A 17,581-nucleotide genomic window follows, 5' to 3' on the forward strand; every position below is an offset into this window, starting at 1 on the left:
CTCCGTGTGAACTTGAAGTCCGGACTATAGCGAGAACGCCAGTTTGGAGTTCTGAGAAACGGCCTAACAGTTTGCCGTCTATGAACTGACCTCAGCTAACGCCAGCTAACAATGTTAGCTTGGTGGCAAGTATCCTTCATTAATAGTAATAAAAATCACAAAGCAATAGTACATCAAAGATACTGAAGTTTTGTATTCCTGTCCATGCAACTGCTGGCTCTGGGTCCATTGGGTAACTGACGGTACCAACATTAAGAGGACGCTTACATTAGAGCGTCTTATTACGTGTTTTGTTTGGGTTTCTGGCAATCATAATCCGAGAAACTTTATTAATCCCACATAGAAATTGAGTTTAAAAAAAAAAGGGCCTCAAGTCGTACACAAACCAGGCCCGTCACTCTCAGTTATGTGATATATGATTACATGCTCATCCAGTCCAACTGAAGTAAACCTGTTGTCAAGGGTTGTGTGTGGAGGCGAGGAAGAAAGAACCTAAACGCAGGACTTGCATGTAGGTGAGGACTGCTGATTTATTACAGATGGGATGAACGGAGGAATGAACAGAAGATGAGATGGCTGACTGACGGAATGGCTGACTTAGTATACAGCACACACTGGAACGACAACATCACATCAATGACACGACACCGAACTGACGGAAACTGAGGACTTAAATACACAGACTGATGAGGATGATAATGAGAGACCGGTGAGTACACAGCTGAGCATAATCTGGCTAACGACACAAGAGACGAACTAACACAGGAAAAACAGGAAGTGAGAACAACATTGAAGTGGCATAATAAACTAAACGTGACAAAACTGAAAACACTGGGTCAACGACCGAGGAACCCTGACGCCTGTGCTCGAGTGTGTCAAATCACCAAAATTGGAGAAGGAATAGAGAGGGGATAGCATAACGCATGAAATGGGAAATGTTTCTTTGTATTCTATTTCAACAAAGTAACTGTATTCTAATTACAACCTATTTAAACGGTAACTGCAACAGAATACAGTTACTCATATTTTGTACTAAAAATACGTAACGCCGGTACATGTATTCCATTACAGTGCAATGAGTGAAAAATACATTTTATCTGGTGTATGATGAGGCGAGTGCTCACCTGACAACATCCCAAGAATGATGAAGTACATCAGAGCCATTTCCATTTCAAAATGTGGTGTCTTTCACTCTTTGACTTTTTCTTTTATGATTTCATGATACACGAATGGCAGGATGTTACAGAATATGAAGGTAGCACAAGGAAGTAACCCTGTTGTTCTGGACTAGTAATAATAATAATGGATTGCGTTTATATAGCGCTTTTTGGGGCCCTCAAAGCACTTTACAATTCCACTATTCATTCACTCTCACATTCACACACTGGTGGAGGCAAGCTACAGTTGTAGCCACAGCTGCCCTGGGGCAGACTGACAAGTAAAGTAAAGCGCTATACAAATACAGGCCATTTACCATTTACATTCTGGGTTATGGATGAAATCCAGTTAATACTCCCATAGTAATACAAACTCCAGGCATGTATTTGAGCCCTAACCACAACCTTTTCCCTAACCTTAACCAGCTTTAATGACGTTAGATAGTGTTTTCCAAAGTGATTTAAGTTAAATGAATTTACATGTGTAGATTCATTCCAAACGGATTCCTCAATTTTCCAAAATATATGGATGTGTTGGGTGCCCAGAAGCATAATATATCAATGATTTGTCTCTTAGTATAAAATGTTACGCTTTAGGAGTGAGGACATGTTGTACTTACAGGACAGCAGTATTTCTTGAGTATTTCTTCTTCAGTCACCTTTCTCACTCACTGTGTGTTAATAGACCTCTCTGGATTGAATCATACTTGTTATTAATCTCTGTCTCTCTTCCACAGCATGTCTTTATCCTGTCTTCCTTCTCTCACCCCAACCGGTCACAGCAGATAGTCGCCCCTCCCTGAGCCTGTTTCTGCCAGAGGTTTCTTCCTGTTAAAAAGGAGATTTTCCTTCCCACTTTCACCAAAGTGCCTGCTCACAGGGAGTTATATGATTGTCAAGTTTTTCTTTGTATGTGTAATTGTATGGTTTACCTTATAATATAAAGCGCTTTGAGGCAATTGTTGTTGTGATTTGGCGCTATATAAATAAAATTTAACAGAATTGAACAATGATGTGAGGACTCAGCCAAACAGTTGCCTGAATCTATAAGTTGTATATAAGATTTTGATTAAAGTTTCTACCCTTTCTCATCTTTGTGTGATTTAAAAGAAGTACAACATTTGGTTTTATAGCAATATGTTATGAACAGTTTTATTCCTGCATAATAGAGAGGACAGTCAGAGGTTGGAGCACTGTGAAACACTATTAAAGTGACCACTCAAAAACCACGAAAAAACATGTAGCCCAACATCACCGGCTAATCTGCTATAGCATTTCATTGAACTATTTAGCCATTTAACAATTATATATATTACACAAGGTGGATTGTGTTCAATCAGCTTTGTCTCCTGAGGTTGAGACACTAAAAACGTGACGCACTGCCTTCTGAGAAACTCCCAATAATACCCATTATTCTCCAGTACTGATGAATCTCCTAGGCCCTAAAAGTACTGAATCATACTGAACCCACTGACTCATTAGGCTGACTCTGATTTGTATGTTTGGACTTTCATCCTTTGCACACTGTAAGGTCTTATCAGTGGCTATAAAACCTTCAGCCCACTGTTGTTTTGTTGTTGTTGTTGTTTTTAAATCTGTGGCTTTTATAGATCACTTTGTTTTATACATTTAAGAGGTTCAGTAAAAATTTGCTGCTTTTAAGAATGTCCACATTAGGCTATGCTTCTGTTATTGAAGGAGTTTCATCTTAAAAAAAAAAAAGATAAACTGATGAACAACAGAAGCATGATTTATATCATTAATATAAAATCTAGACAGGCTAAAAACTGCAACAGTCAATTCTGAACTTTTTGTGACCACACTTTTACTGAGCGGTTTACAGTTTGCAGAAACTACTATAGAACCTCAGAGGCATTTAAAAATTATGATCACTAAAATACAGCTTTACCACTTTCCTTAATGTCTTTACTCAACATCCTGCCATCAAAACCACAGAAAACCCACAAGGGTAGCAAAAGTATCAGATTCAGGTTTTATTTCATAATTGAGATCTTTTATAACATGTAGGTACAGCCATTCCCAAATGTTTGCAGCCCACTTAAAAACCAGAAAATCCTGTGGGGTCCATCCAATGTTAAATCTTCACTCTTATTAAAATGCAAGAGAAAGAGTGAAGTATTTCATTGAATTTTTTATTCAATACATGCAAAAAACACAGGCGGTTGGCTAAAAATTGCTAATGCTACCCATTCACATGCAAAGCAACTGAGATACAAAGATGGGTGACTCAATGTCAGAGTAATGTATGAAATACCAAGCTAACAAACTCCTGTTACCAGTTTTACTTGAACCTTTTTCCCCTTTTTAAATAAATTTACATAAATATCTACCTGTAAGTACTATAATTTCAAACTGAATTTCTGTTATCACTGCGGCACACCTGCAGTCCCAACAAGAGGCCACGGTCCACAGTTTGGACATCACTCTGAAGGTAGATTTTAACATTAACGTGCAAAGTCATGTAATTATTATACTACAGTTGGTAACTGATAAGTAATAAGTTTATATAAACATATAGACACAGAGACACAACTGTGATGTGTTGATTGTTTTATATATATTTAAAATAAAGTAGCGACTTCAATATTAGAAGATTTATTACAGAGAAAGTATTAATAATTATTTGAGATGAAGAGTAATAATCTATTAGGTAAAAAAATCTTAACATATCTTGTTTAACTTTATATGATCTCAAGCCAATGAAAATTATAATGTTACTCCTCCTGCAGCAGGTGAAGACTTCTAAAAATGTCTAAATCTAAAAATCTACAGAAATAGAAAAATATTCTTGTTAATTAACAAAATAGTTCCTTCTTAAATAACTTTGTCAAACTTACCTTTAAATGTCAAGGTCATCACTGGGTTTATATTTTTTATTTTCTTGTAATGGAAATGTTCTCATACATATTTTCATCTTGTTCTAAGAAAGCAAAGATTTGTAACAGTGCATGTAGATATCCATTCAGATAATAATTTTGATTCTCTAATTTCTTTATTTTGCTATAGCAGACATGTAAGATGACTTTAGATTTTAAAAAGAAAAAAATAGCATACCTGTGTTTTGCTTCTGAGGATTTTTGTTGAATCTAAATATTTGAAATAAAGCATTATTAAAATGTGGTCATGCAATTAAATGCAACACAAAACGGCAACACTAAGGTTTATTTGAATTTAACAAGGAATCCACAAATTTATTATAAAAAGTTTTTATTCTGCATGATTAACATAAACAAGAACTGAAAAGAATTAATTCTTCTTCATGATTACTCTGAGACCAGCAGAAGATGAACGTTAGCAAGTGACTGTTTGTAGAATATGAACCATTTGTTGAATCGTACCACTGAATTCTAGACATATTTCAAAGATTACAATAATTATGTATATTCAAAAAGGAGAATTTTTTCCTGGTGATTTTTCAAATAAATTCTCCTTACTTTTTCTTATGAATGTAGTACCCTCCACCAACAGCTGCAGCAAAGATGACACAACATGCGATTACAATTCCAGCGATGCAACCAGCAGCACATCCTGATGATTTCTCTGGAAAAATATTGGTAAAGATAATGAATACTTTTTTATACAAAATTGTCTTATCATCCCAAAACCATCCAATAGCTTCTTTCTTTATTTGATTTTTATAATTTTAGAACTATCAGAGGACTTTTGATTGGTGCAATGCTCTTGTTGCATCGAAAGTACTTGCTGACAATTAATTAATGTCTTGCTAAAGGGTAGTTTGGCGTTAAAAACAACTGTTATGTTATCTGAAGATAAACCTCCAAAATTTATTGATAGACACGATGGCCCCTAAAGACAAAGCATGTAAGCGCAAACTCCAAAGCACGTACAAACAGCGAAACACATGCAAACAGCGAAACACAACGGATGTGCTCCAGGATGCTAGGGCGAGTGTTGAGGTCGATTTGCAAAATAAAAAAGTTTGTTGCAAACACATGGAGTTGGATACAACCACACTCATGTATTAAAATAGTTTTTACATTTTAAATTGACCTGTAACTACAACACACCTAATCCGGTCATTGGTACTTCCTGGCTTTTTTAGCCACTAGGTAACAAAAGCTCAACACCGCCCGTAGCGTCCTGGAGCATTTCAGTTGTGTTTGTATGTGCTTTGGAGTTTGTGTGTGCTTTGTCTCTAGGGGCCACCATAGATAGAAAACTAGAGCAAATGTACCACCTGTTAAACTGTCAATAGTACCATCAAAGAGTATGTACACACACAGATACCTGTTACAGTCAGTCCATGCACCACTGATGATGATGTTCTCTCAGTTATATTATTTCATGCTTGACAGGTGTAGTTGCCACTGTCAGAAAGTTTAACCTCTTCTTCAATGTACTCAGCTGAATTGGTGAGTATTTCTGTCCCATTAAAGAACCAGGTGAATCTGGCAGATGGTGTGGATTCAGCAGAGCAGGTCAGTTTTAAGGTGCCTTTGATATTTATCTTATTTGGACCTTTGATTTGAACATTTTCTGGTCCATCTGAAAAACAGGTAAAATAAAATAAAAAATCATTGTGTTCATTACTTTTACATTTCTGCATTACTAGACTACATATCATATTAGTTGTACCATTCAAAGTTTGAAATTATTTTACTGTATGCATGAACAAGAAGTGTAGACTGACCAGGATGTTACTTACAATTAACAGTCATGATGTATTTAGCTCCATCACTGCTGACAGGGTTGCTGATATTACAAAAATATTCTCCTCCATCTTTCCTCTTCACAGTGTCAAAGGTCAACACTCTGTTATTGTCAGAAAGGATCATGTTGTCAGTCAGGGTCAGTTTGGAGGCATCCTTCATCCAGTTTCTTGTAAAGACTGAGCCAAAAGCCTCACAGGCTAAACTGACTGAGGTTCCCTCAACTGGCAGGTTTGTTGATGGTTTGGTCGAAGCACCTGATATTTCCTCTGTTTGTCAAAAAATAATTGATTTAGAAAATAAATAATATCATAATAAAAAAGCAAAAAAATCAGTGATGGTGAAATAAAAGAGAACAACTGGAAAATCTATAAAATGAGATTAAAAACACCAAACAAAACCACAGAGATGAGGAGAACTCTTGAGATATTGTATGGTAATTCTCTGTAGAATAATTTACAGGATAAGAAAGAAAGTGTACTTTATTGATCCCCATGGGGAAATTCCTCTCTGCATTTAACCCATTCACTCAGTGAAGCAGTGGGCAGCCATTGGGCGCCCGGGGAGCAGTGTGCAGGGACGGTACCTTGCTCAGGGGTACCTCAGGGTAGCTGTTCAGGGGAATTGAACCCCTGACCTTCCGATCATGGGGCCACCACTCTACCTACTGAGCTATCCCTGCCCCTTAATAATAATAATAATAATAATAATAATGATAATAATGATAATGATTAACACTAAAAATATTTATAATTGTTTGACATTTTCAAACAACTTCACCTTAAAGGTCAAGACGTATAATATTAAATTTAAATGTGCCGGACACTTTTTAAATTTATCTCCAATACCAATTTACTACTAATTGATATGAATTTGTGGAAACACTGTGCAAGACTCTAGTATCAGGCAGACACTTTTTTTTTTACCCTATTTACATATAACTGATGTTTTGTGAGCAAATGAAGAGGACAATGACAAAGACAGACAACTTTTTATGACTTTTTGTGGTGCCAAGGATGCTACTTCTATAAGGATTATACAGATATGGAATTGGAGGCAGGGGTGGTAAGAATATAACATGATTTTTTTCCAAGATGGCGCCACGGTAGGCAGCCTGTTTCCTCAGCTCCCAGCTCTTTCCTTTTCCTCTCTGTTTTTTCTTGTGCTTTAAGCTTTTTTTACCCGACACTCTTGGTCGTGTTTTATTTGTTGTGCAACGGGACATGGACCCACAAATTTTCGTGAGAGTAGTAGTATGTCTTCTACTCTTTTTGGGACTTTTTACCACCACTTGTGGAGAACCTGTAAGCCAAGCCATTGTTTACAGTAGGGAGCAGCTGCTAGCACTATGCAACAGGAAAGTACTCCTGGAGGAGCGACCAAAGATTCCGAAGGAATTACGACGTCGGAGGAGGGGACACAGGGCTGGAGTGAAGTACCAGGAAAGAAGGAGACGGTACAAACCAAGCATTCCATCCATTCTCATGGGTAATGTAAGATCTTTACCCAACAAGATGGAAGAGCTAATTGCGCTAACCAGACTGCAGTGGGAGTACAAGCAGAGCAGCCTCCTCCTGTTCACTGAGACATGGCTCACGGACCACACACCGGACTCTGTCATAACTCTGGATGGCTTTCAACTGGTTAGAGCGGACCGAAATGCAATGGAGAGTGGTAAGAGGAGAGGTGGGGGACTAGCAATGTATGTCAATGAGAGATGGTGTAACCCGGGGCACATCACTGTGAAGGAACAAAGCTGTACCAAAGACATTAAACTGTTGGCAGTTAGTGTCCAGCCATACCACCTGGCCAGGGAATTTTCACACGTTATTGTGCTGACTGTTTACATCCCACCCTCGGCCAACGTTACAGCAGCCTGTGAGTACATTCACTCCACCGTCTCTCAGCTACAGATGGAACATCCGCAGTCCCTCATTATTATCTCTGGGGACTTCAATCATGCCTCACTATCTGTCACTCTCCCTAACTTCTCCCAGTACGTTGACTGCCATACAAGGGACAGCAAAACCCTGGATCTATTGTTTACCAACACAAAGCAGGCTTACAGTGCATCACCCCTCCCCCCGCTTGGCCACTCAGACCACAACCTGGTCCTTCTCCAGCCCACTTACACTCCTATGGTGAAAAGGAACCCCCCCGTGAAGAAGGTGATAAGGGTGTGGTCTGAGGAATGCACTGAGGCCCTAAGAGACTGTTTTGAATGCACAGACTGGCAGGAACTCTGCAAGCCTCACGGTGAGGGCATCGACGCCCTCACCCACTGCATCACGGACTACATTAATTCCTGTGTTGAGAACACTGTGCCTACCAAGAAGATACAGTGTTCTCAAACAATAAACCGTGGGTCACCCCAGAACTGAAGGCCCTGCTGAACAAGAAGAAGAGTGCTTTCTGGTCGGGAGACAAGGAGGAACTTAAGAAAGTCCAAAAGGATCTTAAATACAAGATCCAAGAAGGCAAGGAGTGCTTCAGGAGGAAGATGGAAAACCAACTCCAACAGAAAAACGTCAGAGAAGTCTGGAGGAACATGAAAAAAATCTCTGGACACTTCCAGGACAATGGAGGAGCCACAGTGTCTGCTGGCCGGGGGTGGGCTAACGACTTGAATCTGTTTTTTAACAGATTTGACAATGGCCCACTTATCACCTCTCCCACCCCCCAGGTTCCATTAACCCCCCTCCAGTTGCCGCCCCCCCCTCCGGGTGCAATGCCATTGTCACCTGAGCTCTCCTCTCACCACAACCCTGCTTCACCCCTATCCACACATCTACCCACAACAAAACCAGCCCCACCCCCCACTCCAGCCCAGCCTCACATCTACTTCACAGCTGATCAGGTGAGAAATCAGCTCAGGAGGACAAAGGCAAGGATGACAGCAGGTCCGGATGGAATCTGCTCCAGACTGCTCAGGGACTGTGCAGACCAGCTCTGCCAGGTGGCCCTGTACATCTTCAACCTGAGCCTGAGCCTGGAGAGGGTTCCTGAACTGTGGAAGACTTCCTGTGTGGTTCCGGTGCCAAAAATCGCACACCCCAGGGAGCCCAACCACTTCAGGCCTGTTGCCTTGACTTCTCATCTGATGAAGACCATGGAAAGGCTCATCCTGCACCACCTTCGGCCACTGGTGGGCTCAGTGATGGACCCCTTGCAGTTCGCCTACCGTTCTGGAATTGGGGTGGATGACGTTGTCATCTACCTGGTACACCGATCCCTCTCTCACCTAGAGCAGGCGGGGAGCACTGTGAGGATCATGTTTTTTGACTTCTCCAGTGCTTTCAATACCATCCAACCTGCACTACTGAGAGGGAAGCTGGAGGGAGCCGGAGTAGGCAAACAGCTGACTGCATGGACCATCGACTACCTTACCAACAGACCACAGTATGTGAGGCTCCATGACTGTGTGTCCGAGGTGGTAATATGCAGCACGGGGGCACCACAGGGGACGGTTCTCTCACCTTTCCTGTTCAGCCTTTACACTTCAGACTTCTGTTATAATTCAGACGATTGCCATATACAGAAGTTCTCAGATGATACAGCCATCATTGGATGCGTATCAGACGGGAATGATCAGGAATACAGGGGGGTCATCAGTGACTTTGTTGGCTGGTGTGAGACCAACGTACTCCAAATCAACGCCGGCAAGACAAAGGAGATGATCATAGACTTCAGGAGGAAGTCACCCCCTACAACACCGGTGAGCATCCAAGGGAAAGACATTGAGATAGTGGACTCTTATAAGTACCTGGGTGTTCACCTCAACAATAAACTGGACTGGACTACAAATACAGACATCCTGTATAAGAAGGGCCAGAGTCGACTCCACCTGCTGAGGAGACTGAGGTCCTTCGGAGTCTGCAGGACTCTGTTAAGGACATTCTATGACACTGTGGTAGCATCTGCCCTTTTCTATGCAGTGGCCTGCTGGGGGAGTGGATGCACGGACAGGGACAGGAGCAGGATTGACAAACTGGTGCGGAGGTCTAGCTCCGTGCTGGGATGTCCCCTGGAGTCTGTGGAGGTGGTTGGCGAGAGGAGGATGTTAGTAAAGCTGACATCCATCATGAACAACCCACATCACCCACTGCATGAGTATGTGAGTGGGCTGAGCAGCTCCTTTAGTCAGAGACTGAAACACCCTCGGTGCAGGAAGGAGCGCTTTCACAGATCATTCATCCCAACAGCAGTTAGACTCTATAACTCCTCAATCACGATGTCATAAGCCACTGGACACTGTGAACATCCACGGTCACCACTTCATGCATAATGGACCTTCCATGTGTATGGACATGTGCAGGTATATATGTATGTATATGTATACATATGTATATTTAGTGTGTACGTGTGTGTGTACATGTCTATAAATAGGAATAGTAGTGGTACAATAGCTATATCAAGCGATATAGTTTATGTCTTCCATATTTCCAACCATATCCATAATCACATACTGTGTGTGCTACCATTGTATATAGTGTATTATCTTACTTTTTTTCATTGATTGTACTTATTTGTATTTTTGTATTTCCTTCTGATATCTGCACCTGAGCTGAGGTGACGCAAAAATTTCCCCGTCGTGGGATCAATAAAGTCTTATCTTATCTTATCTTATCTTATCTTATCTTATCTTATCTTATCTTATCTTATCACAGAAAAGCTCATGTCCTCTAACGTTGACCCGGTAGCTTGAGGGTCCTGCACGGTATCAATGCTGTTTCTAGGTCTACGATTGTCTGGACAGAGAAGATTTTCCTGTTTTTCCTAAAGAGCATTTTGTTGTAAATCCTTGACTCTGACTGATCTTCTTTTTTCTATCAGCCCCATTTGTTTTCTGCGTGAGAAAATATGTCAAAAGCCTGTAGTATATGAGGAAACCATTGCATTTGAAAATTGTTTTTCTGTATTGTTTATCTCCACAAATATTTTTTATATGTGTGAAATCATTATCTGAATATAGCTCTAGTCAAAAATATGTGCATGAATCACACACTTTAACAATAAATCAAACCTACCCAGTACAGTGATGGCTGAAGGCTGAGATTTTTGAGATCTCAGAGTTTTGTTGTTAAAGGCCTGACAGCTGTAGTTTCCACTCTGACTCATGTGAACATTCATCAGTCTGAGCTCTGATCCAGTATCAGGCAGCTGATCTCCATTCAGAAACCACTTAAACTGGGCAGGAGGTCTGGATCCAACCGAGCAGGTGATGCTGATGTCTGACCCTACAGCAAAGTATCCTTGTGATGGAGATAAGATCAAATTGATATTTTCTGGGACATCTAAATGTAGAGGGGACATAGAAAAGTTAATTTTTACTGTATGAAACATTTAAAGGTATACAGCAGGGATTTCAAAGTTATTTTATATTGTGGGCCACATACAGTCTACTTTGCTTTTAGGTAGGTCAAACCAAGTGAAACTCCAATTTTAGCCAGTGTAGAGAAGTTTACTTACACAATTTATCAATGAGCTGTTGTAGTATAACACAGAGAAGAGCTTTTTCAGCAGCATGTCTAAGATTTTTCACATGATAAAGTAATGAAATGTAGTACATTAAAGACGTCTGTCGGCTTGACTCTGGGCTTAAAATGTAAGAGGTAATGTGTAAAATTACAGAAATCTGTCATTTAATTACTTTGGTGTATTGTGAAAGCCCTTGAAGGAGTTCTTTATCAAAATAAAAAGGTGTAAAACCTAAAAAGAATAACAGTTAATAGTCCAGAATTTCTGTCCTCTTTCACCTTTTCCAAAACCATCCAATGGGCCGGATGGGAATCTTTGTCAGGCGATTCTGGCCCACAAGCCTCTGTATGACAACCCTGGTACCATTCAATCAATCAATCAATCAAAATTTATTTATATAGCACATTTAAAAACAACAGTTTTGATCAAAGTGCTTCACAAATTAAAAAAATAAAATAAAATAAGACAGATAAAAATAAGATAAGACAGATACAACGCAGGAGGAGACAACCATAAAAACCAACCAAATGATAATCAAACTATCTTACATCAAAGCCAGAGTAAACAGATGGGTCTTTAAACGAGATTTAAAAGACTGAACAGTCTCAGAAGAGCGAATGGCAATAGGGAGGTTGTTCCACAGTCTAGGAGCTACAATGGCGAAGGCACGGTCACCTCTGGTTTTCAACCTAGACTTAGGTTGCATTAAGAGCATCTGGTTAGACGATCTTAGTGCTTTTATAGGATTATACAAATGAAGAAGTTCTGTTAAATAGCTAGGGGCCGTGTTATTTAAGATTTTATAAGTGAATAAAAGAATTTTAAAATCAATGCGAAATTTCACAGGGAGCCAGTGTAACTTGGCTAAAACTGGCGTCATATGATCATGCAATCTCGCACCCGATAAAAGGCGTGCAGCAGAGTTCTGTACTAATTGCAACCGGTGAAGAGAGGAGTGAGGGAGGCCTAAATAGAGGGAGTTACAATAGTCCAGTCTAGAGGTAATGAATGCATGAATAAGCTTTTCAAGGTCCTTGTGGGAGAGGAAAGGCTTAGCTTTAGCAATCTGACGTAGCTGATAGAAGCTGGATTTAACCACAGTAGATACTTGTTTCTCTAATTTTAAAGAGCTATCCAGGAGTACCCCAAGGTCTCTTACAACGTTGGAGAGGTAGCTAGCAAGTGGGCCAAGGGTAACAGTTAGCTGGTTCAATGGAATATGGCTGTCAAAGACAATAACTTCTGTTTTACTGTCATTCAAGGTTAGAGAGTTTTGCGATAGCCAGGTTCTCACATCATGAAGACAGTTAAACAATGTATGCAATGGATCTGTGACATTCAAACTCAAAGGGAAATAAATTTGAATGTCATCGGCATAACAATGGAAAGAAATATTGTATCTTTGGAAAATAGATCCCAAGGGCAACATGTACAGAGAGAATAGCATAGGGCCCAAAACAGACCCCTGGGGCACACCACAGAGAAAAGGAGCAGAGGAGGAGGAGTATTGCCCCATAGTGATAGAGAATGACCTCTCTGAAAGATAAGATTTAAACCATGATAAGGCTGTGCCCTTAAGGCCAACTACATGCTCTAACCTTGATAATAAAATGTTATGATCTACTGTGTCAAACGCAGAAGTCAGATCCAGTAACACTAGAACCACAGAGCATCCTGAGTCGGTGGTTAAAAGGAGATCATTTAAAACTCTTAGCAAAGCTGTCTCAGTACTATGTCGAGGCTTGAAGCCCGACTGGAATTTTTCAGAGATACCATTGGAATCTAAGAAGGTCTGAAGTTGTTTACAGACCACCTTTTCCAGGATCTTTGACATAAAGGGAAGCTTAGAAATTGGTCTATAATTTGAAAGAACACTGGGGTCAAGATTAGTCTTCTTAATAATGGGTTGAACAACAGAATGCTTGAAGGCAGACGGTACGCAGCCCGAAGACAATGATGCATTCAAAATTAATAAAATACAAGGCCCAATAGTATTCAACGCTTCCTTAAAAATACGGGCAGGGAGAATATCATGTGGGGAATTAGAGATCGTTAAGTGATCAGTTATTACCTTTACATCAGAAAGAGTCACAGGCTCAAACTGCTGAAAGACAGCAGAGCATTTAGAAACTGGAAGTTGATGTGGAACTACAGATAAAAACAGGGCTCTTAAAGTAGTGATTTTTTCAATAAAATACCTTAAAAAACTTTCACAAAGAGCCGGAGAAACCTCCTTGTGTGCTGTAGCACGAGGATTAATCACGGAGTTAAAAATCTTAAAAAGAGCATGGGGCTTGTGACAATTGGTCAAAATAAGACCTGATAAGTAGGCAGATTTAGCAGCTTTGACAGTTTGGCTTATTTTGAAACTGTGACATTATTAGCCAAATCATTCCACATTATATCACAATAAAAAAATCTACTTACTCTTTAATGTATGAAACCAAAACCATCTAAATGAAATTAACTGCACTGTGAATTAGGTGATTTAAACTGCAATTTAAATCACCTAATAATTAAAAAAATTAACAAATCCCACTAACTCACAGCTGATGCAGAGGTTTACTGGATCACTGGTACCAGTACTGACATGATTGGACACACGACACATTAATGGTCCCTGGTCAAAGCGGGTCACATTGATTATAGTCAGATTGGAGCCTCCATCAGTGAGCTGAACTCTGTCACTTGCTGTAACCTCAGAGCTGCCGTTCAACCAGAGGAAAGAGAGAGAGGATCCAGAGGCAGAGCAGGACAGAGAGACAGAACCACTGAACTCAACCAAGTCTGTGCTGCTGGAAGTTACCAACACATTGGAGACTTTCTCTGTGAAAAAAAACAAGAATAAAATAGTTGTATTTTTTTGGCATCAACAATAGAAAATAAGCATTAAAATTACAAAAAATCCGATTGCAGCTAAACCTAAAATAGAAACAATATATTTATAATTAAACCTTAAAAGAAGTACTGTACCAACCAAAACCTTCAAATACTAAAATTCACATAACTGACAATATCAACTCCCTTTAAGTGACTATTCTGAACAGAATAAATGAGATTAATTGAGTTCTCAGTTCGTTCCGTATAGTATGGGGGGTCAATACTACCTTATAAAATGAATAAGCTATTCAGTTTCTTACAGCCACTCTTTAATATCACAGTCTTAAGAATAAGATGAATTATTTCAAGAATGCATTACTGCAGTGAGTAGAGATGTGACAAACGTGCTAATCATTACAGGTGTTTTTACATGTTCGATATATTGTATTGTATGATATATTGTAAACTTGCTTAAATATTGCAAAAACACTTAAGCTGTTGAATTTCTACATCTGCTCACCGTATATCACCAGAGTAGTACGTCCACTCGCGATTGTTCCATCTTGTATAATGTTAACAACGTATTCTCCAATGTCATCCAGAGTGAGACTCCTGAGCTCCAAAGACGCAGTAGATGGGAAGAAGGTGATCCTGCCTTCATACTCAGGTCCAATAGTTTCTTCTGAGTTAATTATGAATATTATAGGCGTAGAGATATTAAAACTCCAGATCACAGATGTAAACGGCTTCTCTGATGGAGACAGTGTTGTAGTGAACATCACAGTTTCTCCTACAGCTGCATTCAGCTCCTTTAATTAAGCATATAGGAGACATTTTTGTTTGACTAAATGAAATTAAAACATTGCATTTGAAACTGGAAAATACTTAGCTGTAATTTTCTTTTATTTAAGTGTTTAATTGGAAGTTCACCTGCAAAAAAAAAAATAAATTGCTACAAGAAGCAATGATGTGACACTGACAGATGCAGGGACAAATCCAGACAATAGAGCCAAAAGAAGATACAAAAGAAACTTAACAGGTAAAAAACCTGACCAAAGGTTTTTCTTGTTTTTTTTTTTATTTGTATCACCCTGTCTCCTCTGTCCATCTGAAATTTAGAAAAATATATCTCAAGTACTCAGAAGCTTTTGGAGGAGCTATGATGAAGGATCCAAGGAGTGTCCTTTGCAGAAATGCTTTCATTCAGTGTCTTGTTACGCCCCACTTAAAAACAAAGTGTTGTTTGGCATGGGGAGTAACAAAGTGAAAAAGAAATGATAAACTGCAGCAAAGTAGATTTATTACACAAAACAACTAAAATAAAACTGAACACGGGGAAGCTCTTTTCTTCAGGGTCTCCAAGGCCAAAACAACAAACAAAGCACCCCCTTTGTAACTAAAAAACAAACCAGGAACTCTCTACCTAAAAACAACAATACAATGGCTGAGCTCCCTGTCCAGCCAAAAAACAGGAGAAAACAATTGCAACACACACACACACAAAGCCTGCTGCCCAAACCACTGTAGCTCACAGCTCGGGGGCAAATGGGGGAAGAAAGAAGGGGTGTGGCGGTTTGAGATGGCAGTTGTTGTGGCTGACGAGCTGCAACACACCTCAGCTGCGGCTCATGAGGCAGACCTGGATCACAGGAGAGGGAGAAAGGGCTCTCTCACATAGGGATAGCCACTAGAGGTCAGTGAATGTAACAGATACACATTTGTAATATATAAACCATGGTGTGAGGAAGACTTAAAACTTCTGTTTCCGTCTGTTTTAGTCTTTTAGGATGATCAGTGGTATGATAAAAAATTTCTGTCCTCCATTATTTGTCTGTGTGTAAAGGTAGCTCTAAAAATAAAGAAATGTTGTGATAAAACAGGACTAGTTGAATTAAAAGAAAACAATTTATGATAAGGCTGTTCGAATGATCACATTTAATTGAGCTTCAAATCGGGCTTCAGAAGCACAGATGTATCATTTAAATGATTTTTTGCCTTGACTTCTGTCTCCTCACTGATGAAGAATAAAGCAGAGAAGTAAAATCAATTAAAGTGACACAAGAAAATTTGTGTATTTAAAATTCATTGCGACAACAAGGATATGTAGATAAAGGGTTACAAAAGAAGAAAAGAAACAAAAAACAAAAAGGAAAACTCAAAAAACAAAACAAACTGCTCTGTTTATCTCATTTAATGTATACCATCAGTACATAAACCTGCTCCTTAAAACACTGATCCATGTTATCTGATCTTATCTGAGTATTCCTGTGTAGAATATTCAGGTTTCAAATGATTATACATGAACTAGAAGTATTCAGCAGATATCTCATGAAAACAGTGATATAAATATTAGCCAAACAAATGAGTTTAAGGACATATTGACAGGAAAATGAGGAAGTAAAACTTTAAAGTCAGTGTGAACAGGCAGAGTTTTTTTCTGCCACATCAAGCAGTGAGAGCTCACCTGAGACGGCACAGAGAATGATGAAGTATATCAGAAATGTTTCCATTTCTAAAGTGGTATCTTTCACTCTGACTTTTCCTTTACTGATACCAGTACATGAATGTTAATTTCAATATATGGTGTCATAAGGAAGTAAATGTGTTATTTTGAAAGGTTTAACTTCCTGAACTTGTTAATCTTCAACACAGTTTTCTACTTAATTTTCACCCCCTCATTTTCTTTTTGCACAGTTAACAAGCAATCAAAAATCAAACAAATAAATAAATAACCTGTTACAGTAAATGTTGTCCTCTCTGTTTATATGAATGTTCGGTTTCCCCCCCAAACAACATTTAATAGTAGTAGTAGGAACAGAATAGAATAATAGAGTAGGAAAATATCTCCTATTCCATAAAATTTGGCTATGGTTTAAAATATGAATAAAAAACAAAATATAATGATGTACAAATCTTCATTTGCACCATTTAAAGTATTATTAAAAAATAAGGTCATTTTGAATTTGATGGCAGCAACACATCTTTAAAAAGTTTTGGCTGTGTAGCATCCCGTCTTTAACAACAGTCAGTAAACATCTGGGAAGAGAAGAGACCAGATTCTGAACTTTTTGGAGGGGAATGTGTTCTCATGTTTTCTGATATAGGATTCTACCTGCTCAAGAGACCTGGCTCTTCTTTGCTGCATTTTATACTTCATGACACTTAAATTTTTTTCAGTTGGTGATATATGAAGCTATGTTATTATGGAGTAACATGATGGAGAACATGTTTCTGTAAAACATGTGTACACCTTTCAGCATTTATGAAGCCAGTTTTAAAGTACTTTGGCCCAGAGAAGAAGGCAGTTTTCCTGGATGATGTTCAGCAATTTTCAGTCACAGTTTTTTCAAATTGATTAAGGTCTGCCCATCGTTACTTTAAATAAGTCTGCCTCTTTAAGATGATGTTTTTATACTCAATTATGTTACTGACGTT

At 39.0% G+C, this 17,581-nt stretch overlaps 1 protein-coding gene across 1 annotated transcript; it reads right to left on the reverse strand.

The window, feature by feature from the left end:
- Window positions 1-10,501: 10,501 nt before the first annotated feature.
- On the reverse strand, window positions 10,502-16,656 carry LOC134635488 (carcinoembryonic antigen-related cell adhesion molecule 6-like). Its single transcript, XM_063484869.1, has 6 exons — window positions 16,611-16,656; window positions 15,679-15,785; window positions 14,667-14,955; window positions 13,874-14,152; window positions 10,876-11,142; window positions 10,502-10,596 (listed from the first exon to the last, which is right to left on the reverse strand). The coding sequence occupies exons 1-6, from the start codon at window positions 16,654-16,656 to the stop codon at window positions 10,502-10,504; spliced, it is 1,083 nt and encodes a 360-aa protein (XP_063340939.1).
- Between the last annotated feature and the right edge of the window lie 925 nt (window positions 16,657-17,581).

The sequence above is a fragment of the Pelmatolapia mariae genome, linkage group LG10_11, assembly GCF_036321145.2.
Source record: "Pelmatolapia mariae isolate MD_Pm_ZW linkage group LG10_11, Pm_UMD_F_2, whole genome shotgun sequence".
NCBI classification, from domain to species: domain Eukaryota; kingdom Metazoa; phylum Chordata; class Actinopteri; order Cichliformes; family Cichlidae; genus Pelmatolapia; species Pelmatolapia mariae.

Coding starts and splice junctions, on each gene's coding strand:
- LOC134635488 (XM_063484869.1), bottom strand. CDS start 16,656: ATGGAAACATTTCTGATATACTTCATCATTCTCTGTGCCGTCTCAG. Junction 11,143..13,873: donor AGTAAACCTCTGCATCAGCT/GTGAGTTAGTGG, acceptor CTCTACATTTAG/ATGTCCCAGAAAATATCAAT. Junction 10,597..10,875: donor TTCAGCCATCACTGTACTGG/GTAGGTTTGATT, acceptor TTCTCTGTCCAG/ACAATCGTAGACCTAGAAAC.